The sequence below is a fragment of the Vanessa atalanta genome, chromosome 29 (assembly GCF_905147765.1).
Source record: "Vanessa atalanta chromosome 29, ilVanAtal1.2, whole genome shotgun sequence".
Taxonomy (NCBI): Eukaryota; Metazoa; Arthropoda; class Insecta; order Lepidoptera; family Nymphalidae; genus Vanessa; species Vanessa atalanta.
In genome coordinates this window covers 2569154-2595422 of record NC_061899.1, presented here as the reverse complement: position 1 = coordinate 2595422, position 26269 = coordinate 2569154, and the positions used below count along the sequence as shown (strand labels likewise).

Below are 26269 nucleotides of genomic sequence, written 5' to 3'. Positions count from 1 at the left end.
GTATTTTTATTTATTTATCGAGTTACGTAAACCAAAACAATATTTATTTAAATTGTATGGAAAAATTTTCAAAAGTATTCTTAAGAATGTGTTTGAATTAAATAAAATTTTATTTTATTTTAAATTTAATTCCTTAATGTCCATTTAATTTAAATGGACTAACGGTAAATGATTTTTTTTATTGTATCTTTTTAATCTTTAATAACATTATAATGTTTATAGTTTAAACATTCCAGCTTAGATCAGCGCATGCGCACAATGAACTGACGCCGCTATTCCTAGCCCGGATAGTGCTGATGATACAGTTTCATAGATCAAGTCACAGCTGCTTAAATTATACTTATTAATAAAATCGACCTTTTTTTCTAAACTACGATACGATGTACATTTTAAAACAAAGTAAAAAAAATAGTAGTAATAGTAGAGGGGTCGTGAAATATCGGTTGGGATGTAGTTGCTTACGCTTGATATTATGTATTAAATAAACACACACAATAAAATATATCTCAATGTTTTGAGAATAATTTAATGACAATGACTGCATTGTTATTAAAATACGTTTTAAATAAAAAAAAAAAAATAACTAAAAACTATTTTAAATATTATCATATAGAACTGTGTAATTCAGAAAGAGAGATAGAAAGAGGGGGGAAAGGTCACCTGGTGGAGACATTTCTGCCATTGAATATACTGTAAGCAACCTAAAAGAACATCGTTCAATTTTTTTTTTTTTATCAGATAATTATATCGTGACAGTGATCTATTACACGGCATAGACACACCTCAAAATGGCGGTTTAGTTTCGTCAATTAATTAACTAACGTAAACATGTCGCATCTGTAATCGATCAAACATAACGTAGACATTAACCACATACATACATTAAACACACACATATGTAACGCTATATAAAAGGCTGTTTTTAAGTTTATTTTTCGGTGATGACCGGCGCTGTCTTTACGATATAGGCATAGAGGTCTTGCGCCCAGGGCATCAATACGACTAACAAATCGTAATCGGATCGAAAGTTTATCGTTGCCGTTCCGTTTTGTAATTCTATTATACGATCCAGTTGCAGTTTGGTCGATATAGAGTCGGTTTTTTTTTATATTCAACAATATCACAGTAAAGTTGCCTGTGCATGTTGCAGTTTTTGTTTTAGTTAGGTTAGGTATTTTGCTTATTTACTAAACGTCAGCAGATCGTCTCTAGAGTTGGAGCTCGTCGTCCTTCTTGAAAGACGTGGCCCTCGAGTTGGGTCGTATCAAAATCGATACAAAAAGTAGAATTGCCCCTTGGTTACCATTAAAGTGAGTTTTATTTTGTGAGCAATAGTCGAAGTTGAATCGGATAGAGATATTATAAACCTTTAATGGTAGTAGGATTGCCCTTAGGGCGGCAAAGTTAGAAGGATCAGGAAAATAGTATTCTTTGTTATAAAATAAATCTATTAACATATCAGCTATGAATGATTGTTTAAAATTTTGTATTGAAAATTTATGCGAAAATATGACAATTGGGCGGTATATTTTACAGTGCCAGGACGTCACGTAGACAGTGATATCTTATTGACGTCATAATTATGACGTCAAAAGGAGTGGCGAGTGTTTCCTCATTCTCATAATCCGATAGGACTGCAAATCCGACATGACTAGAAAGAGTTCAGACCCAAGACCGTACCAGGAGAGTAAACCCTTAACTCCTAGACTCTGGGCTTCTTTAGAGAAATTTTGATTTTTACGACAGAAAAATCCAATATATTTTTATATGCTCGACCCTGGATTTGAACCCGCAAATACAACAACAAATCAGTTTAAATATACAGGGTGAGCGAGATACTTTAACTACAGGCACATGGGACATATCTTGAATCTCATGGGTAGTAGTACATCGACGATTTTATAAATGGTAAATACTTCTTACAGTGCTAATGTTTTGGACGAGGTACCAACTACTCTAACCTACCACCAGGTGAGCGTTTAAACCACGTTAAAACATATATAATATATATTATTGTATGAAAATTTTAACATCAAAATATACTTTTAGTACTATGAGTACTTTATTAAAATAAACTCTTAGAGGTTAGTTTTAACCTAAAGCTACAAGTTCAAAATAACTATTATATCCAGTAAGATTTGTATGTGACAATGTTTGACTGTTGGTCGTAATTATGTTAATTCAAAAATTTAAAAATATTCTATATCTTAGTGAGCCGGTGGTCTAAAGATTGCGGACCAGGCCAGCATCACTGAGATTTCTATACTTGTTTTATAATAATAATCTCTCTTTAAAGCTCGAAGGAAAAAATCGTGAATTTCTGGCATATGTGTATGTTCAGCGTGATGGTGTAAGATCCAAACCTGCAATACAATAAGACTTTGTCCAGCAGTGACCTTGAAACCTTGGGAGCGATCATTTTATTTTCATTGTGTACCATTTATATTCTATCAAATCTTGTTAGGGAATCATTTGACTTAGGGCTTTGGTTAGGTACCATCCACTCAAAATATATTCTACCACCAAGCAACAATACTCAGTATTGTTGAGTTCCGGTTTGAAGGTTAAGTGAACCAGTGTAACTACAGGCACAAGGGACATAAAATCTTAGTTCCCAAAGTTAATGGTGACCACTTACCTTTTAACAATAAAAAAAACACTCGATAGCGTATTATTTAACCAACCATTATTAATTGACTTTGTAAATAAAAAAATGTGTTAACGTTATTACTAAATTTTAATGACGATGTTAATTTATTAGTTTAAAGTCTAAAAACGTTAAAGAAACCTGTTTGTAATATATACCGGATTGATTATACCTAATACATATATTATTAAACAGCAGTTTGTTTGTTTGATCGAAGGCGTTTATCTCAACGCGGTAAACTTTTTGGATTAGATAGCCCATTTATTGAGAAAGGTCTATAGTCTAAATTCATGCGACATTCCAAGTGAGACATTTTAGAACTTTTCATGCGGATGAAACGTCGTTGAGTAGTTAGATTAGTCTGTACTAATATATGAAGAGTTTGTTAGTTCGAACGCCTATTGATAGAGTATTCTTGCATTTTATAGCCCGTTCATTGAGCAATATTATAGATTATAATTATAAAGTTACGTTAAGGAGCAAAGTGGTAAGATTTAACATTGGATCCGCGCGGAGTTGCTAGTCTATTATATTGTTTATACAGTTGAATGTGGTAATCTCAGGAACTATAAGTCCGTTTTGAATAATTTCATTTTGCGTTGAATAGCCTGTTTATTGAGTAGAGTAATATATCTTTATAAATCGGAATAATACGTTTAAACGATAGTAAATATAATGTGGCTATAATCGCGGGATAGAACTAATCTATACTTACTAATATTATAAATGTATTTGACGACCTCCGTGGTCGACTAGTGTGTACACCGTTTTTCATGGGTACGCCACTCCGAGGTCCCGGGTTCGATTCCCGGCCGAGTCGATGTAGAAAAAGTTCATTAGTTTTCTATGTTGTCTTGGGTCTGGGTGTATGTGGTACCGTCGTTACTTCTGATTTTCCATAACACAAGTGCTTAAGCTACTTACATTGGGATCAGAGTAATGTATGCGATGTTGTCCAATATTTAATTTTTAATTTAAAATGTGAAACTGTCTTTTAATTTTACACGACTTAACCACTAAACCGAGTTCGATAATGTTTTTTAATGCCTAACACCAGTGGACTATTCCCTACAACGAAAGCGAATCCGCGGGCGATAACTAGTATTTAATAACTATAACCAAAACAAGATATTACATAATTATATAATATAACCATCCCAACTAGGTAAACTGTATAACGATAAGAGCACAATGCTATTTGAGTTACCATCCATACTTGATGGTCAAATAATTGATAGTATCACATGCAATGTTAATAATTTCGTTCATGGTCACCTCTACCATTAGACTTTGGTCCCTTGCACCTGGCCAGACTAACTTGATGATAGCTGTTGTGAAATCGGTCAGGACATCATCATTACCAATCACAACGTCAGGTTCACCAGCATAATTTTCCACAGTCTTTGTTGTCAGCACAGCTAAAAAATAGTATAAAATACACTCACCTCAATGACGGTTTCGCCTTTAAACAGGTAGCACTGCAGGAGACCCTCCTTCTCATTCAAGAGTATGTAGAACAGCTCGTTCGGTCTTCCAGGTACTTGACTAGCTCTGCAAAAGGAATTTTAAATGTTTTCATTACAATACAATAGACAACAAAAAAAATAACTATTTGATATTATTATGTTTCTGAATCGGGCTGGTGATATCTTTGGTAATGGATATCAAAATAATTAGTATTTATTAATTATCACACAACAAACACAGGGCGTAATACATAACACATATGTCAAACTCGATGATGACGTTCTGAAACAAGGAAGGTCCTCAAGAGACAAACTTAGGACATGCGTATGAGCCCTTAAGAGGGCTCTCAAAATGTGTCTTGAGTATTAGTCACCCTCCAGCTCGGTATCGTTGTCAAGGCCAGTAGGACCAACAGCAACAAAACACATTCGGAATCAATATATTTTTATTAACCAATCAAGTTATACCTACAAATCGTTTATGAGCGGAGCAATTCTATATTTAGCTATATAACTTTAAAACATTATTATTCTGAACTCGCGAGAGTTCAACCCGGGCAAGTTCTCGTGTGTTTAATTTGTTTTAATAATTCATCTCGTGCTCAACCATAAAGGAAAATGTCGTGAAGAAACTTGCGTATGTCAAATAAGTAACATGTGTGTCTAATTTGCATTGGAGCATCGTTATGGTAAAATGGCGCCGAGTTGACACAGTGGTTGGAATGAGTGCATCTTAACTGATGATTGCGGGTGTAAACCCAGGCAAGTATCACTGAATTTTCATGTGATTTTTCTCCATTCTGAACCAATGGGAGAATTTTAAAAATCAATATAAGCAACGCTTCTTTATCGAATAACGATTTTGAACTGACTTTGATTCGTTATTTTCGTTCGCTGCCAAAACTTAAAGTTCGATATTCCGACTAATACCACTCCCAAAGTTTATGAGATACGACCCTTGAAACGGTTTAACACTTTTAGAGGTCTCGTTTTACATACATTTTCGACGAAGGGAAACATCGTGAGGAAACCTGCATGAGTCTAATATCAATGAAATTCTGCCACATGCTGCTCCAACACGGGTTGGTGGATTGTATCCACCGTGGTGGAGCAGCGTGATGAAATAAGCCCTAAACTTCTCCTCAAAGGTAAAGGGGGACCTTAGCCCAGCAGCGGGATATTAATAGGATGTTAATTAGCGTTATGGAATAAGCTCCAAATCCTTCTTTTCAAGAGAAGAGAAGAGTCTTTATCCAGCACTATTTAGATTTAGTTATTTACTTGCTATATAAATTATTTGAACCAAACACTTTCAACACAATAACGTTCTTATTTCCCATTAGAAACATTAAGATTGAAATCTAGAAACGGAACTAGGTAGTAAGGTCCTCGACCTAGTTTTCTCTCATGACCTAGCCCACATAGAAGCTCTATTGGCATAAAACATAACATATATATATATAGAAATGACTCGCCAACATCGGTCTAAATTAACATTACGTAATGTTTATTTTTTTTATACAGACACAAATTTGTAGCTATATTTAAGTTTGACTCGTATTATGTACAAAAAATCGTGATAGCCGTAGACTTGATACTAGTCAATTGGGCTATAGTCATCCTTAATCCGAATATAAGTTTTAGGCTCACCTGGACGGATGAAATTAGGAAACTAGTAATTCTGTGAGAACATATCTCACTTTTAATATATTGAAAACCAATTAACATTCTTATTTACTTATATATTTATATACTTACAACCAACCAACTTACTTATATACTTGGTAACATTTAGTGTTTTTTAACATTTAACGATTGTGTTTTGCAATCAGTTTAGAGTTTGTACTTACGGAATTAGTCAGAGGATTAGCTATTTCATAAATATTAGTTACCTTAGTATATCGACCAAACGATGTACGATAATCGGTTCAAAATTTCCATTATATGCCTTCAAGCAGCCATCTTCAACAGCTATGCTCAACTGTGAAACAATGAACAGCATTTTATTTAATTATTTGCTAAAATCTACGAATATTTATATATAACTATATTATATTATATATTATTTCGACCACGGCAAACACTTTAAAGAGCTAGGCCTATTACATGTGCAAATACAAGTGCAAGCTCTACTACCTCACTCTTAAAGTACGACGAGACAGCAATCATTATAAGTTGCAAGATTTATCTGTCAAGAATTTCTCAATAATCCGGAGTTTGGAAGTTTCCAGTGTCTCCAATCCCGAGCCTCGTAAGCACGTATAGCCCTCAAGTTGGGCCTGTTGAGAATGCACTTATATTTACACAAACAATTGAGCCCTATTATATCTTCTATTTGACGAACATCCGATCAAAATATCCGCCGTGACCAAAATCATTCGGATGAAAATCTTACTAAATCAAAACAAGATCTTATTCTTCTTGGTACCAGTTTTACTTGGTTGTATGGCATTTCGCAAGCTCGTCTAGATGAGTACCAGTCATCAAATATTCTCCCGCCAAACAGCAATATTAAGAATTGTTATATTCAACCGGAATATAACTGTAATATAACTAAAATGAAGGGTGAGTGAGCTATTGCAACTAAAGGCACGAGGGACATAACATCTTAGTATTCAATGTTGGTGGCGCATTGGCGATGTAAAGAATGCTTAAAATTGTTTACAGCGATAATGTCTATGGAGGGTGGTGATACTAATAATAATAAATTAAATGACACTAAAACACATACATAAAGTTAGACTTTGTAGACATTCCTTTGTCTAATGTATTTTAAAAAAGTACCTTCTCCCTTGTGCCGGTGGCTCGTATTTCCCTCAACACCCAGGGCAACATCGAGATCGAGAATCTTCGATCCATCGCTGTATAGCCCAGATATGTAACTGATGTCAGCTTCGTCTTCATTTTGATCTAGAATTAGACCAAATATTAATCAACCAGTTTAGCTTCCACCCTTCTCACGCTGAGCTTATAACTCTAAAAATCCTTTTATATATTGCCTTTTCTTTTATATATGTTTGTTTGATTGCGTTACCCTAAGGATTTATCAGTCTGATTTTAAATAAAATTTCTTTCGTTTGATAGCCCATTTATTGATAAAATTATTACTACACTAAACCAAATGCCTCCGCGTCGTCTGTCTGAAGTCGATAAACTCAAATACTAGTCAACGTATTTTCAAACAGTTTTTCACCAATAGACGGATTCATGAGGAAAGTTGACGTGTATTATTAATGAAAGTATTGGGAAAATTGCCTGAAATATAATGATGATTTATGAATATGTCGAAAAAAATCATGCCAAATGAGAGCTTCAGTCAAAGTATTGTATACGAAAAGAGACGAAAGTTGGGTCAGGAGTGCGACCAGAGACAAAAAACAATTTATTCACACATGCATCGTTATTTATTTATTTTCAATTACAAATTATATGTAGCCAACCGATTCCGAATAACTCCGGATCCTTAGCCGGTTATCTTGAGTACGAGCAGTTAAGTTTCTTTCAAAAAAAAATATTTTTGTATATTCCTATGGCAGGAATTAGAAACATCACAGCTCAACAGCTCAGCTATATTATGCACTACAAACAGTTACTAATTAATATATCTTTATTTATGAACTATTCCGATTAAGTACTTATATCTACTTTAATTTTAATTTCAAATTTCCGATATAAACTTGATCGACATTCAAAAGGACAACACTATGGATTGCTTATACCTCGACCACTGACGTCATGTCAATTCAAGGTCAACGTCGTCATTTTTATTAACTATATAAAAACTATTAAACTTTATATATATATATTACTATTACTATTATTCCTAGTTAGCCCCCAATTATACTTAGAAGCATGTGCTGGGAGTAGGGATGCCAAGAGTCCAAGGTCAGGTCCAAAAACCCTTGCGCTATTGAAGTTCTGTCTCGACCGATTCGCTGGTTATCAAATAATTAAGGATACAGAATCAACGGGATTCATAAAATAATTACTAAGTACGATTCATTTTACGGTGAGCCGCTGGTTGCGGGCTGCACAAGACCGGTCGTTGTGGCGATCTTTGGGGAGGCCTATGTCCAGCAGTGGACGTCCTTCGGCTGACATGAATGAATGAATGAAGTACGATTCCGCTACTATTGATCAATAGTTATTAAGACTATGTATGATCATGACAAAATATAATACATTACAATGAAAAAAAATATATCTTTAAAATTGATTTACACGGTTAATATATAGCACACATGCAGTTAAATATATGTTTGTATATAATTAGATTCTATAATGTATCAAATTTTATTAAATTCTCGCGAAATAAACCAAATAAACAACATTTGACAGCAAATTGACACGATATCATTGGTCGAGAGCTTAATCTATGATATTCACTTTGGATTTGCAAAACCGTGGCGTTTTGAACGTCGACGAATTAACTTATCAGAATTTTGGAAGTAAAATTAAAGTAGATATAAGTAGTTAAGTGTATAAGTGTTGTACAACAGAAATACAAATTAATATATTAATTATTAAATGTCGCTTTCCATCGTAAGTGAATACCCACGTACATACTTTTTTCTTATTGACATCACTAAAACACGTCAATAGATCCGTACAAAGAACAAAAAATCGCTTGTCAAACAGCGCGATTCTGTAATTCGCTTTGTATCTCACTCGTGAAATGTTGACAAGCGACGTACGATACGCTATTATGATACGTGTATCCTATATACATTACGTACATTCGTACATTGTGACATTTCACAGTATTTCGAGTTTCGAGTTCTTTCTTACGGAATAACCGAACTGAGGAGAAATAGGTATCGACCTTTTTTGTCTTTGCCTAATAACTTGTAGATAAAAATGGTAATTTATTTTTAATGTATATTTAATATAAATAATCTATACTAATATTCGAGAGTAACTAGTCCGTCTGTCTGTTGCCCTTTCACGGTCTAAGCGAGCTTGAACTCCAAGGAAGGACATAAGCTACCTTTCAGCCTGACAATCAAGCCCTAAAACGAAGGCGAAACCGGGCAACAACTAATATATTATAAACTATATGTATTTATTATTTACATATTAATAAATATTTCGATTTTAAGGATGTTTAACGGTAACTTCTATAATTATCGACGTATTTAAACTTGTATGTTTTTCCCGTTTTGAAAATTACCACATACAGTCTTGGTTTGGTTGTGTTTGGTTGGGTAGTTTAAAGTCAAAAATAGACACGTCAGTATAATTTTTTAAGCATTAAATATTCGTGGTAATTTGAGAAAAATGTATGGGTTACATTTTAGTCTGTTTTCAATAATAGACTAAAATTCTATACAATTAGGTATGTTCTGAAGATATAGAGCTTCCAGAACAAGCTTTCATGCTCGTGATTGAAATAGGAAAATCTAGAGATAAACTTAACTATAACACCAATAAGAAAATTTAATAAAACGAATCTTGTTCATCATTTAAGGAATAATTAGAAAATTACTTTTTTTTTATTAAAAAAAAAAAATCGTCTGCACAATAACGACTGTCTACCTATCTATATTTATATATTTATATTTAAATAGACAAAGACAACACAATTAATTTATTCCCTTTTTAAAGGCGCTTTTTTTTATAAGACGTGGTTTAATGTTTTGAATACAAAAAAATTTCCATACGAGCGTATTATTTAAGTTTTCCTCAAATTTGCAATAATATAATAATTTAATTTGCAAAATTGATCGAATGTTTGAAAAAAAAACTCAAAACAAATCGTTGATATAAATAACGCGTATCTTTATGTTGTGTTATTAATTTCTGGGTTCAATGTTTATTTATTTATTTATTGGTTAAAATATTGTCAGAACCTAATTACCGCTAATGAACACTTGAGTCAATAATAAGTTTGTTTTTTATATATATATTATACCACAATTTTTCTCCAGTAGTTTAATATTTTGACGATAATTTGCACAGTGTATAAATTATATTTATAAATTATTTATCTGCTGTTATGAATGAAAACCTTACCTAATAAAATAGTGTTAATATTCAAAATCCGAACGCCGAAACCACGGTTACGTCAAAATCGATATTGACGACAAAAGTACACATAACACCAACATAGCGTAACTAATTCACAAAGAAAAAACACATTTCTCACAACGTTACACTAAATACACTATATATCTGAATACAACGCGTATAATATAAAAATATACACTACAATTTTTTCACAACCGACTCAATGAACGGCTAAAGGATATCGCGAAGGTACCTAGAACCTACTGAAAGGGATAACTTTATGCAGGACTGAGTTTTGCTATCTTCTGTCTCCTTCTATACGATAAATAAATATGAAAAGTTGTAGTCCATCTCTTTCTAGCTCAATACAAATACATTTGCATTTGTGGACAACGCCCTCTGTTGTTGCAAGATAGTAACGTGAATACTTTATGACGAGGCTAAATAGTTACAATACATTACGTAAGATGGCGCTGATAAATATTATTTTGAATTGTAGAACCAAAAGATGGATACTTGTTGACATCGTCTTTGATATACATAGGTATCTAGTATTTGATACAAAAATAAGTAAATTAATCTCGTGCCGACAAAATCTTATGAATACCATTTTGATCAACGATGATATTAGTAAGTACTATTAAATCTAAGTTTTGTCATAAATGCGGGTACTAAATGTTTTTATTTTAAAAAAAAATTACACAATCGTCTCCATATTTAGCACTTATAATAACTACATCTTATTCATAATAGGATAATCTTTGTATTCATTACAGTCATGTTTAAAATAAATCATTAATAAAATGCTTTCTTTAAAACTAAATAATTAGTTGTTACCTCTCAATACTAGATGGCACTTGAGATGATGGCACATAATTTTAAAAACACCAAAAAATATAATCATATAAGTATTTTTTAACCTTCTTGATAGTTTATTTTTATAAACTAACAGCTTATCGCTTACTTAAATTTAATCTGGCTTATTCCATCGAATCGGACACTTTGTATGGCTTCGCGATGACATTGACGCCCAATCAGAACCACGTGTTAACTCAGTCGGGTTAGTTAATCAGCCAATAATATTTAAAATACGTATTGAATCAAATCATTTCTAATTAAATAAACATTTCACTGCGTTTAGTTCCAATTTTGCCCGGGCGTAACTAGCGCCGCGTGATTCAATATCGTTTTTAAAATGCGGGTACATAGGTATATTGTGGATTAATGATATGTTTTCATTTTGAGTGAACTGTGAAGTTTTGTACAAAGAAGATTTTAATCAAAATGCTGCTGTAACAGGTATTTATAATGTTCTTTGAGTTATAAATAGTTTTGGGTCCTAATACAGATTAACTATTTTTTTTTTAAATAGATAATTATCAACGAATTATAAAGTTTTTAATTTGCTCCATTATGTCTTTAAAAAAAATCTTTCCCTATAGCATTTTTTGGATGTATGTAAGGATTACCACTGTTTTTGTTTTTATTTTTTACATTTCTTTTAACATCTGATTTCAATGTTAGTAAGTTCTGTCTGTGACAGTTGTTTTTTACTTTTCTTGATTCTATCTATTAAGGTATTTAATGTGTGTACCATAAACTATAATTTTGTGTATCATACAGTGTTATTGGGTATAAATACAAATTTCTAGTAACTTATTCTACATAGTAAAGTGAAACAGTTTTTTTATTAAATATTCGTCTCTTATGTTGACTATTTACGTTATTGTAAGCATTATAAATCTGCTTAGTATATTATTTTGTATTGCAGTGAAAACATACCAAAGCATCAGTGTTTTAATGTAAAATAATAAAAAAACATTTCACAAACCCACACATTTTATAAACTGGGCCATAAATACTATAATAAAAAAGTATATTTAGACTATCGCCTTTTAAGATATTTTTAAAAATGTGATGTATGTTCTTAAAAAGATTTTTCTAGAAAATTTACCATACTATTAACACCTGGAGCAAGGACATGCTAGTTATCAAAGTCTCCGTCATGACGAGGTTGATAGGGCTCTGGGAAATCTGGTATGCGATTTTGTAGCAGGATACCAGAAATTGTACTTTGAATTTGAAATAACTCTATAAAACTAATATTTTAATGTTAATTATACTTATATTTACATTCGTTCCGATTCGGATTTAGGTTTACATATTAATAAATCATTCATCAGACAAAATTAAGCACATGAAAATGCCCGGGTTTGAACCCGTAATCATCGGTTAAGATGCACGCGCTCTCGGAGTCATGCTCCTCGTGGGAAGCCAGTCGTCAAGCCGGTCTTATTTGACAAATCAGATGAGAATCTAACCGAGTTTACCGCAATCCGTGACCTCAGTCTATCACAGTCCGAAAGTGTTTCCTATAGTTTTCATGTGTCTTAACAAAAAGAACAATTGTGAGGAGCCCAAACTAGGTTGCCTTCTAAGAGTCTCCTGTCCCCTTTATAATAGACACTAGTAATTTATTTAATTTTACAGTAAGGAGTAAACATATGAAACACATATTTATAACATAAAAAAAATGAACGAATTTTGTTTTAATTTTTAAATGTGTTTCAAGTTTGTTCTTTACGGAATAACTTTAGAACCTATTCTATCAAGGGTAAAGCCAAATAAACAACTTCGACGTTGAATTGACGCGATATCATTGGCCGAGATCTTGAATATATAATGTGCGTTATGGATTCGCGAAAAAATGGCCTTTTGAATGTCGGTGAATTTGAAATCGGAATTTTTGCATTTAAAGGTTTTGTGTTCTACATAGAGCTACTATAATCTACCTTTATATGTATATCTAAATGTTTTTTGTATCTTTACTCCTTCTACGAGAGGAATAAGCTGTACTGTTGGCACATTTTCAAATCGAATCTAATTCCTTTATCGATCGATATAAACTAGTGGGTGTCCAGCGAAACTTCGCGTTTGTTTTTTTAGAAAAAAAATTAAAAGATTTTTTAAGGAATTTCGAGTATATATCGTTTTGTTTTGATTTCATGTAATTTTAAACTGCAAGTCACAAATAGTACTTTTTTAGTTCAGTTAGAATGGGAGTTTGTCGAAAACAATTTACTTTAATTTAGTTTACGTTTTTCATTTTTATTATAAACTGTAGTAAGTAAAGTCTTTAAAATTAATTATTTTTACTAATCTAATCATCTGGAGCTCTTCGAAAGGCGACCATAACTGAGTTATTATATGCAGCTTTCGTCCTATAATCACTGGGACAAAAATCAGTTAACGCTATTAATATATAACATAGAACACTGACATATTGTCAAATTAAACAATAACATTCTGTTGCTCTTTCACGCTCAAAACACTGAACCGAATTTGATAACATTATAGATTTTTTTTTTGAAACAACCTTGAACTCCAAGGCTAGACATAGACTTCTTCATGCCTAACACTTGATAATCACCCCCTTAAAAGCGAGCGAAGTAGCGGCAACTATGTCTTATATTAATTGTATTATTAATTTTCTCAGGTTAAAATGGATATCGTACAAGACTTCACGAACTCGTCGACGGTATCTATAGTGGAATCCAGTACCGAAGAACGTCAGAAAAAGCGGTGTTTCTTCAAGAAGAATGGCGTGTTGACCATCAGTGATTCTAGTTGTGACGCTGATGTCTCCGCTATAGACTGTGAACGGTAAGTTTTGAAGCAAATCAAAGCAAGTAGACTCATAAAAGGATCAACACCGGTTCGGAAAGTAGATTCTACCGAGTACCGAGTCAATAATACGATACAAATTAAATGTTTATTTATACTGTCTGGAAGTACACAAATACGAAGTCCACACTTTTTTTATGTTTAATATAATCTTGAGCCGAGATGGCCCAGTGGTTAGAACGCGTGCATCTTAACCGATAATGTCTGGTTCAAACCCAGGCAGGCACCGCTGAATTTTCATGTGCTTAACTTGTGTTTATAATTCTTCGTTTAGGATTCTTAATTGCAATTTACTAAATTTATTAGAATTAATTTTAGGGAGCGGATGATGCTCACGATGTTTTCCTTCACCGCCGAGCACGAGATGAAATATAAACACAAATTAAGCACATGAAAATTCAGTGGTGTCTGTCTGGGTTTGAACTCGAAATCATCGGTTAAGATACACGCGTTCTAACCAAAACAAAATAAGTTCAAAATAAAACAATTAATTTTCAATTACCATAAAATTTACCGTTTCGTACACCGTATCACAATTAGATTTATATAAATAATATTCTGACAAATTCGCACCACTAAACCGTAAGGAAAAGTTACTTTTAAAGGTCAAACCGTCAAGGTTATTTAACCGGTAACCGGTTCAAACTGGTTTACGTTTTAAGAACATCTAAAATTTTAATAATTTGAATATTGTGTGATGTGCAAATTTTTGTATTATGAAAAATAAAATGCATTTTTTTGTTTTAGTTTTTTCAAATCGATATAATTAGTACTATAATTACTTGTATTGTATAATCTGCTGTTTTTATAATAATTGTTTAATCCACTTAACAACAATTATGACTGTTATCGGATGAAATAATTTCTATACAAGACTCTCAGAGACATACAGAAAAGGATAAAATTATTGTGACACATCTGTGCGTTCGTCTCGGCTTCACTGAAACCCCTTCCGCTTCGTCTGTCTTTTCGGTCAATACGACTTAATTTAAATTTTAACAGCTTATATAAACATAACTAAAAAACAAATAAACTAAGTATTCTTATACGATTCCTTTTTTGTTTAAAGGTACGGAATCCTAAAAATGACAAAAATAGCATTAAGATGCACTGTTAGTAGGCACTATTTATCTAAATTATTCATTTCGTGCATATCAAAACCTATCCACAATTATAGATCGTTTAAAAATAATGTTTTTTAGTCGGCAACATATTCCTACAATCGAGACATTTTAATATTAAATCCATAAAATTCAACGACGTGGCAGTTCAACGGGCGGCCATGTTTGACGTTAACGGGTACGTTCAGAAAGTGTGTTCAAAATAATAATTTATTGTTCCTGCACTCAAAACTTATCCACATTAAATTATAGATCAACGTTTATAAAAAGTTAGTATACGTAACCGTATTTGTTTAGTTTTATTTATTTTACCGGGTTTTCAGATATAAACTAGACAGCTTACATAAAAAATTAATGCCGTTTCGCAGTCGGGGCCGCCGCGGCGCTCCGAGGACGAATAGTCGATTTCAATGGCAGGAGGACATAAACAACTTTGACCTTGAAGTAACATGACAACATTGTTTGAGCTCTAAATAATCAATGAAATACATTATAGATTCGTAAGAAATGTCATTCGTATATAGTAAAGTATTAAAATTAAATTGGAATAATGTTGAGATAAAGATATATTATTCAAGAACTGTTTTTATGGTATAACTAGCTGTGCCCGCTACTTCGTGTGCGTTGTTTGAATTTTAGTTATTTGGATATTGTAGCGTGATTTTGTTTTTATTTTATATATAATTCTAAAATAAAAGTAGCCTAAGTTACTCCTTATTACATCTGCTATCTTCCAGTGAAAGTACCGTCGAAATCGGTTCAGCCGTTCCAGAGATTAGCCGGAACAAACAGACAGACGGACAGACAAAAATTGTAAAAAATGTTATTTTGGTATATGTACCGTGTATTACATACATATGCATTTAGTAAAAATGGGTTATTTTAATATTACAAACAGACACTCCAATTTTATTATATGTATAGATATAGCTGAATTATGAGTAAAGCGCATGGTATGTTTGTTGATTTTTACTCGTCTTTCCATTGGAATTGATTCGTTACTGATCGTAAATGGATCAGCTGATGTTAAGTGATAAGCCCATAAGTATTAACGCACATAATAAACATTCCTTACATCGCCAATGCGTAACCAAACTTGGATACTTTGATAACATGTCCCTTGTGCCTGTAGTTATACTGACTCACCCTTCAAACCGGAACAGAACAATGCACAAGATAGCTTGATATCTTTGACAGATGTAAATTTTTGCTGATCGACAGAACTTTGCAAGGACGAAAATATTATTTTCTTAATTTAATGATTTTAAAAATTGTGAAAATATTTAAAAAAATACATATAATACAAAAGTTCCTAAAGTTTCAAGCGTTATCCGAAAATTTTAAGACTTTTTCTATTATATATTATTGCTTCTAAGTAAAATTTACATAGAAACACTAAAAATAATAGACGTTTGTACAAAGTACAATGTTACGTCGGTCGGACGGTAGGGACGCGAATAACAGGCAGTAACTGCTACAAATATCGATTATAAAAATCCTTATTAAAGATCATTGTTAAGTTGTTGTTACGAACGGGGGTCCTTTTAGTTGGGGTATCTTTAGCTGGTATAACTATTTATAGAAAAATAAGTAAAAAAAATTTGAATTCTAATTTGAATTACGCATTCCATCGTTCCATTGACTGTTATATGTGTTATATTTTCTGTTTCTCATCGTCAAAAAGATCAAGCTGACTTGAACAGGGTATAAGTACTGCTATTTGGCGGTAGAATATCTATAAAATTAAAATATTCAGGAGAACTAGGACACTGGTTCCCTCGTGTTACGAAAATCTTTAACGTATCTCGGTACATGTATAACGGTATTATACAATACTATATATGGACTTAACCATTGAAAAATTGCCTCTGCATGACTCAGTTAACACTAACATAGTCATTACACGTGAAGACAAAAGAAGTACGATCGTTCTGATCATCTCGTTTACTGTGATTTCGCACAATAATAACTGATTTGTAATAAAAAACAATTACTATTAGTCGCCTCGCAGCTCTAATCGCCTTTGTGTCATGGTTTCGTACCCAAAAAGTATAAAATTATATGTTCACGTCTTAGAAAAGAAAACGAACTGTGCTGAATCAATTTACTTCGTGCAACCTTCTTTGGGTTCTCTCAGCACATATTCTACCGCTTCGAACAATACATATTGCCGAGTTCCGGTTTGAAGTGAAGACCCAGTGTCTATGGGTGGCAGTGATCATCAGGTGTCCAGTTCAGTCAGCCTACCCATTTTCAATAAAAAAAACCACAAGTAATATTTAAAAAAAATACCTAAGATGTTCGTGTAGGTTACACTTTGAATTATCACAGATACATTGTATAAAACTGCAGTAGTGGTAGTGCCACACTGCATACTTTCGGGTTGCAGCCGAATGGGCCGGCACGCCCGGTGAAGTACCACTCTCTCACTTAAAATCGGCGTGAAGTGGTAACTATGCTACTGCGTTTCGTCCGGTATGTGAGAGTCCCGGAGGCCCGATCCCCCTCCCCCCCAAAACATAATGGTTATGCAGAATTTGGTTTTATTACCCCAGGAGGGTAACATCAGCGACTGCGGTGGAGAATCTGGGCATCCATGCTCAGGACGTACACAACCTGAGCAGGGATGCCCAGGCTGCCCTCCGAATTCTGGGGGGGGGGGTCAATTTTGCGCTCGCCACTGTTCGGGGCAAGCGGAGCAGGCATCATAAGGCAACCTCTACCCCTCTATATCAGACAGGTATTCCCTCAGGTAAAAGAGGATCAGATTGGTTGCGGAACTTTATATGCCTAATATTATGAAAATGGTTGCATGTGACGTCAATCACGTGTATATTTTAAGATATCCTTATCTCGTGACCCTATGATAAATGATTAAATTTTTATCACGTACTTTATCATCTTTAATAAAAACAAAGACTAATAACGATTAAGATATTCTAATTGAGATATTCTGTAAAAACGAACTCGAAAGTCACCACTGAAAACAATTGTGAAATTACGACTAGAGTAATTATTCTTCTGTCTGGTCTTTTAGTCCCGGCTATTGCTAGGGTTTGCCTTCCAGTTAAGCCTACTCTACTTTGCACGATCTATAGCGCCATCCTTCTGTAAGTTCATTGGTTCTCATGTGCTGCTTCACGATACCCAGCCGTCACACAGGGCCTAGTTCCAGGACCAATCATATCAACGCACTTTCCTTAGCCCTTAGGTCGACGCGCGATATAGCTGTACTACCTCAGACGCTCTTAGAGCTTATCTGCTACGTCACAAACACCGAGACCTCTGATGAACGAGTTACGTATGTTGTCAGTCCGCGTTACACCGTATTTTATACATTGGCGCTTTAAGAAATAATTACCATTCCTTACATCAAATCAATGCGTCATCAACCTTGGTAGCTAAGATGTTATGTCCCTTTTGCCCGTAGTTACACTGGCTCACTCACCCAAACCGGAACACAGCATTATACTAAGTATTGCTGTTTGGACGTAAAATATCTGATAAGTGTGTACCCAAACGGGCTGGCACAAGCCGCTCCCATCAAGAAAATATAATTATAATACTGAGTTTCGCTATTTCAAACATTTTAAATTTAAACAATTGAAGTGAAGCACTTGAGTTTCTTGTTCTAGTCATTGTACGGAACCCAAAGTCCATTTCGACTCACGCTTCGCCATATAATTTTATTGCACAATCATATTTGAAATTACACCATTAAATCCAAAGACATAAAACCTATCATTATTTAGCGCTTTAGAGCGAAATTGATATCACATTAGCCATAAAGAGCTCATTTTATGAATATGTCGCTTGCTCGCTTAATAAGCCATTCAATTAATAGCCTAGCCTTTTTTGCGCCGTCCAATCAACGGTCTGAATTACATATATTCAGCCAAAACATACTGCTTTCATAGAATAGGACAATTTGCTTTAGCATCCTAAACATAAAATATTTATATTGAGTAGAACATACTTTATACTTTATTGTACACCACAGACAGAAAATAAATAAAACATGGATATAGGTTAACTAAAAGAACAGAACAAATTTGACGACCTTAATTCTAAATAGCGATCTCTTCCAGACAACCAACAATGTAGATGATAGCTCATAGAATATGGGTTGGGTGGCGTCATAATAAATTTAATAACATTAATCTATAAATATAACACATATCAAATTATATGTATATAATATATACAATAAGTACGAATAAAAACGATAAGTCCTCAAATATAACAAGCAAGAGAAAAAAATAAAATAAAAAAACAAATTTAAAGTTTTCTTAGATAAGTTTTTTATGTACATAATTATTTACTTAAATATTTTTTTTTATAAATTGAACCTTCAGTTCATTATTTGTACTTATGTCATTTGGTAAAACTACTCGTGTATAATTAAACCAAGTTTCCCGTGACATATGTCCCACAGCTGGGCTATCCTTCTCTCTGATATGGGAGTGGCGTAGCTATCGAAGGCTCAGGTGGTGCAGTACATCAGGGCCCTCTAACCTAAGCTTTGAAAAGAGCGGGTTAGCCAATTCGCCAGCTCCTGAAAATAGAAAACCTCGACCCTGCTCACAGCATTTTTTCCTATCTATAATTTTGAAGGGCAATATAAGTTAAAGTGGGGATGGGGGTGCGGGCCCGATTCTTTTAACACCAAAACACCAAACCTTCTCCTCGCAAGGAGGTCTTAGCCCAGCAATGGGACACATACACGCTCTTACTTAAGTTTACTATTTTTTATAGAGTATCTTATTATGAAAATATATTTACCAACACTTAACTACTGAACTCTTTCCAATCGCGGATTCGACGTCCCGTAGAATAAAATAAGGTGGAACGGGGAGTGCACCTGCGTACGCACACATTTGTGCATTATAATATTATACCCTCGGTCAGATGGTCATCACACTGGCTGTCCGAATTATAAGAGATATTTACAAAACAAAATAGAGCCTTATAAATTAGTCTAAGGCTCTAAGGACACGTTTAGGTGGTTTTTGGGTGCATTGGTGGATTGGTCATAAATCGAGCAAATTTTCACGATCACAATTATTAATAGAACTTATTCCCACTATCAAATAACATATAAATCATTACATAGTATAAAACAAAGACGCTTACCGCTATAGGTCCCTATGTATGCTTAGATCTTTAAAATTACACAACGGATTTTGATGCGGTTTTTTTAGTAGATAGATTTATTCAAGAGGAGGATTTATATCTATAATACATGCACAATATAGTAGAGAAACACTGATCCCATCAAAAACATAAATGTAAAAATGAGAGCCAAGTTAAATATTATGATATATACCTTGGTTGTTGTCTTCAACGACAAAAGAAGTGAGATCTAAATTTGTGCCAAGTTAATAGTCCTTTCTAAAATTTATTTATAACTACATAAAATATCATTTCTTCTTATAACTTGGGGTAATATATTGTTGCCTATGGTCTGACTTGGCTAGTTCTCATATACAAATTATATTATAGCCTTCGTAAGTTCTAAACCTTTACAAATGAATTATAAACACAAATTAAGCACGCAAATATTCAATGGTGTCTGGTTAAGAATCATGTTTTCTAGTGACTGGACAATCGCAGCTCTTAATACTAACTAAGCAATACTGAGCTGTCCTCCATTCTTCTTAGATGTTCTGAGTTATAATTTGTTATTCTAAACACAAACTACAAGTTGTGTTTATAAACATATAAGAACTAGCCAAGTCAGACCTTAGGCAACAATATATTACCCCAAGTTATAAGAAGAAATGATATTTTATGTAGTTATAAATAAATTTCAGAAAGGACTATTAACTTGGCACAAATTTAGATCTCACTTCTTTTGTCGTTGAAGACAACAACCAAGGTATATATCATAATATTTAACTTGGCTCTCATTTTTACATTTATGTTTTTGATGGGATATCACTACTTTTTGTATATAAATTATTAGTAGGTACTTATTAATAACAAAATTAATACCAAATGGTTTTTGTTAAGCTATTCTATTTTCCTATTTCCTACGTTTACGGGGTATAATTGTTTTTTTTTTGATACGTTCTTATTTTTCTTGTAGGTACCTCTGAAATGTTCGAGTGAATTGCCCATTCAGTTTCCGGATTTTTTTTATGCGTTTTCTGTTTATACTTAATTTGGCCAAATAGGGGTGGTATAACGTGCGCAGACGGTTGTACTCTACAATAGAGCTCTCTTGTGTCTTGATTTGACTTGGACCTAAATTGATAAGATGTACTCCATCTAAAGTTTTAACTCTGGAGAGGCCAACGTAAGCCTGCTCTTTACTTAATATAGAGGAGCCTATGTCGAAAAGAGCACCGTCAAGGCGAAGGCCTTGTGATTTGTGTATAGTAGTAGAATATGCTAAGCAAATAGAGAATTGTTTCCTTTGAACATATAAGTACATTACTTAATATCTGTAGCTTGGTTTTGACTTCTAGTTCGCAAATTAAATTATGTTTAAATTGAATTGTTATTTTACATGCGCTATTGTTGTTGTCGACGTCCCCAATGTACCTTCTCTATTTTTCCATTGGACCCATTCACCAGTCCTGCTGACTGCTGACATCAGCAAGCTTGCTCGATACTGTTCTTCCAAGCAATAAGGATCCCCGTTTGTAGCGCTAGAGTACAAACTTAAATCATTCCAGTTACGACATACATACTCTACTACAGTTTCACGAAACCTATTTTATTGTTGTATACTAGTATACTCAAACAAAAAATATGCAGTCGAATAGACTAAGCAGCTTCCATCGGAAGGCATTGAAATAATTCTTATGAGCGCGGTTGCCACTCGCTCAGACATGTTCGCGTTAAGGTTTAATCGCAACGCTCCTATCCCGTTGCTCCGGCGTCGCGTCGTGCGCCGTGTACCGAAATGCCTATTATTATTATTTTTTTAAGTATAATTATTTTGCACCATTGATATGCGCTAAATTCTAGTTAATAACGTAATAATTACTAAAGTCGGCTATACTCATAAGTACTAAAACGGAAATATTTGGATTTAAAAAACTTAAGGGATTTAAAAAAATTCAACTTGTTATATATTCACGTGAAGACCTTAAAATCCACATTAAGACCGGCTGTCATAAGTTTTGATTGCTGGTTCTTACATCATTTTTTTTTATTGCAGTTATTACAGGAACTAAGTATATAAGTGTTCCTAATAGACCTAATAAAATGAAAAATTATATTAAAATGATAAAAAATTACCAGTTTCAGATTTTTTCCTTTATATTGGCCTAATTATCTACCTGCATGCCAAATTTCAACTTTCTAGGTCACCTGGAAGTAGGATATAGTTTTGATCTATAGGTCAGTCAGTGATAAAAATGACGATTTTTAGACGTTAATATCTAAATAACCATTTGAGATGCGTCTATGAAATTTGGAACACATATGTATCTTGCGAGTCTCAATATATGAGCCAAATTTGACACATTTATGTCAAATAGTTTTTGAGTTATGAGGAGGTCAAAAGTGGCTCCAAATGGTTCGTGTAATATTACACACGGTGCTGCACGCCAGTTCTGTTACTAGAACTTGGCTGACACGCTACCGCGTGTCTAGATAATTTTAGAGGTTTCCAAAGTGGTGTCGTAAATAAACACATTTTTTGCGCTTACATTGCAAACGCTGGCTGAATCCTACTAGATGGATCAAAATAATGTACTACAGTATTGTACACCTTTAAGTTCTTCAAAAAAGTATATCTCTTAGAGATAGCCCACAACAAGCATTTTTATCCTTTACTTTTTACGAGAAATAATAGCTTATTTTCGAAGCGATTTTAAGTAATAAAGCGTTAATTCTTATCCAATTGAGTACCTTAAATATATTATACATTTCATATAAATAATATATATGACAATATGGCCCTTTACCGCATGTAATTTAAATGAATATTTTCGAAGATATTACAGATTTAAAACGCAAGGACATAGCGGTTTGTATTGTCTAATGACTGAAAAACTGTGAACGTTGTAAGATATTCTGTAGTATATTTAGTATCAGTATGCACCCGTGCGAAGCGGGGGGGGGGGATCTAGTATAATTATAAGATACTTTTTTGGATGAAAGTTTTGTCATTGCGATGCATCTTTATAAGCAACTAAATCATTATTACTGTATTTGTCTATTATAATAAATTAGAATCTTGATAATTAATGATTTCAAAGGAATTATTGTTATGATCAGTATAATGCCGGCACCATTCACAAAATAACAGATAAAAAATATTTAATCTACTTTTTTTTTAATACTGGAATATTCGTACCTTTGTGGAACCGCAAGTTTAAATCATAATAACATTAAAAATAACTAGGGCACTGTTATAAGCTTTTATATTGATAAGTTCAAAATTTAACTGAGCGTTAACTGATAAGACAAATTGTTTACGAATTTCGGTTCAGTGCTCACCGCGCATGCCCGACGCGCAGACGCCATATTGGCGGCAATATTTGTTCTCGATAAAAATACAGATAAAATATTCGTAATTGTTCTAGTTGATCAGTGTTTATTTATTGGTAAAAAGTGTTATTGTGTGTTTTTTAAGTAATAAAATAAATTAATAGTAAATTAATGCATTCAAAATAAAATAATTTTATATAAATGAAATAAAAAAAAATCTGTAAAAATTTTTTTTTTTAAAAGGGATTTTAAAAATAAAATCAGATCTAAATAATTAATGATTTCAATAAATCATTATTTAATTATATAGAAACTGGAAAAATAATAAAAAATACTATAATTATAAAATAGATTCCAAGCAAACATTAAAACAAATAATTTATTAGACATCGAATACTAAATATTTGGCGTGCACGATTTCAAAAATGCTAATAAAATCGATTAGCGCCATCTACCGAGTAGCGAATACTCGATTGTAACAAACACAATAATTTTATTATTAGGTAATGGCGATACAGGAAGTACAACAAAGTATTACAAGTGTGTAGGGAAATTAAAACAAAAGTTTAATTGCTGTGCCATACATATTCCAGTCCAATTATTACAAAAGCAGTTTTATTGTATTTATTTTAATGAATGTAATAATATAAACGTGAACTGTTGTTTTAAAGTCGATATTTGTGTAATTATTAGTTTTTATGTTTAATTTTTTATATTAATAATATTCGTGTCTTTATGGTCTACTGGCAGTTCGTATTTAGGAAATTAGCAGTGTTACACTTCCTTCGGAATGCAAGTAAAAGTTTTTATTAAGCGGTTGAATATTCGGTCATGTCTGATCTCCATCACGTCGAATTAGATGCGTGTATGTTTACTCACACGCTTACGTAGTGCGTTATTTACCTGTCCAGTTGGATAAGCTTTGAAATTGACCGACTTTTTATCTCAAATGTGACTTTATTTTCCATTCAACATAGAAGCTAAAGGTCGTTTATACTCCATTCCAACCATAAGAGGAGGAAAGAAAAATAAACAAAATTTGACAGCAAATTAACGCGATATCATTGGTCGAGAGCTTGATTAATATTCACTATGGTTTTGCGAAAAAAAAAAGCGTTTTGAACGTCGACGAAATTCCAATCGGAATTTTGGGAGTAAAATTAAAGTGGATATAAGTAGTTAAGTGTAATAGTGTTGTATTATAAATTATGAAATATTAATCATAAACTCTTAGTAGTGCACAATATAGCTGAGTTATTATCAAATCGCATGAGATACGTAAATCTAAGGTTTGTTTATTTTTATTCCTACTTCGATTGGAACAGGCTATACTCACATTTATAATTTTTATGTCATCGGCAGGCAGACGGGCCAATGCGCCACTGTCCAAAGATATTGTATATATATGTCGCCGTATGTAATTTAAATATTTTTTTACATAACCGATTCACTTAGGGTTACCAGGTCGCCAAACCTAATAGCCGGACAGACCAGCCGGTTTGGCTGGACGTTTGGGTAAAAAGGCCAGACAGCGGACACCCTCAAAATAACTACATTGTTTTTTTTTTGTATTAAAACCTTCATATCTATACGAATATTATAAAGTTGAAGAATTTATCTGTCCGTTTGGTTGAACGCGCTAATTTCAGGAACTACTGGTCAGATTAAAAAAAATCTTTCAGTGTTAGATTGCCTATTTATCGAGGAAGACTACATATTATGTCAAGGCCATCCTTATACTCAATCTTAATTCTCTCTAATTCTTGCTTCTTCTTTCTTTCACGAGTCTATTCGTGCTGGTTCGCGATGTCACCGCCTCATTCTTTTCTAGAAATTCTGCACCTTTTTTCTTCGTCGCACCTGCAAACATGGGAATTCTCTACCAGCACACGTGTGGTACTCCTCTTATTACATGGGTTCCTTCAAACGAGCTGTGAAGAGGCATTTTGCGGGCTGGCATAGCGGGGGCGACTGGTGCAGTTTCTTTTTTTCCTGCCTCTAATAGCCGTCTACGTTTGGAACTGTTTAATATAAGAAACAGCGCGCTACGATTAGTAGGCGCGGTGTATCAAAGCGATCGAGCAATAAATATATATGCAATAAAACTATCTAAATTCCGTGCCAGTATAGAATGTACTTGTTGATAAATAAATTCATTTGTTCACAAACATGTATGCGAAATATTTAAAAAGCTAGACATACTATAAACAATACCATGTCACGGACGCTCTGACTCAGCATGCTGTGGAAAAATTCCATTACGATGGTTTTTTTGCTAGAGCCCCAGTAAAGCCCTATATAGAGATACTTGAAGTTGTCATATAATATATAATAATTACAAGTTGAAACTAACGATAATATGTCCTATAGTAGTATACTCACTAGCGATCCGTCCCGGCTTCGAACGGCAATTTGTTAATAAAGAAATTGCTATGATGTAAATAAAATTTGTACCATATCGCACTATGGAATAATTTAGCTTTCCAACAGTATTCTTTTTAATGTGCATTAGTCTGCCATTAACCCCCCACACAGACATATATGTCAATACCGCAATATATATAGTCAAATCCAGTTGAAGTAGGAATAAAGATAAACAAACCTTAGATTTACGTATCTCATACGATTTGATAATAACTCAGCTATATTGTGCTACTAAGAGTTTATGATTAATATATCATAATTTATAATACATCACTATTACACTTAACTACTTATATCCACTTTAATTTCACTTCCAAAATTCCGATAACGGTTTCGTCGACGTTCAAAACGCCATTTTTTCGCAAATCCATAGTGAATATCATAGACTAATCAAGCTCTCGACCAATATCACGTCAATTTGCTGTCAAATATTGTTTGTTTGGTTATTCTCCTCTTATGGTTGGAATAGAGTATAT

At 33.3% G+C, this 26269-nt stretch overlaps 2 protein-coding genes across 4 annotated transcripts in view; one reads left to right on the top strand and one right to left on the bottom strand.

The window, feature by feature from the left end:
• Positions 1-10376, bottom strand: part of LOC125075049 (TBC1 domain family member 1) — a 55319-nt gene extending 44943 nt beyond the window's left edge. Inside the window, exons 1-4 of the mRNA XM_047686604.1 lie at positions 10126-10376; positions 6898-7023; positions 6006-6094; positions 4093-4198 (exon numbers count right to left, since the gene is read on the bottom strand). Coding sequence (XP_047542560.1) covers positions 4093-4198; positions 6006-6094; positions 6898-7017 — 315 coding nt within the window. The 5' untranslated portion in view covers positions 7018-7023; positions 10126-10376. The remainder of the gene's footprint in view (positions 1-4092; positions 4199-6005; positions 6095-6897; positions 7024-10125) is intronic.
• An 896-nt stretch (positions 10377-11272) lies between these two features.
• Positions 11273-26269, top strand: part of LOC125074987 (P protein-like) — a 64881-nt gene continuing 49884 nt past the window's right edge. Inside the window, exons 1-2 of one of the 3 annotated variants that reach the window (XM_047686499.1) lie at positions 11273-11418; positions 13616-13782. In XM_047686499.1, coding sequence (XP_047542455.1) covers positions 13622-13782 — 161 coding nt within the window. In that variant the 5' untranslated portion in view covers positions 11273-11418; positions 13616-13621. Of the gene's footprint in view, positions 11419-13615; positions 13783-23371; positions 23486-26269 lie in introns of those variants that run through there. The other 2 variants (XM_047686501.1, XM_047686500.1) reach the window with 2 other exon arrangements.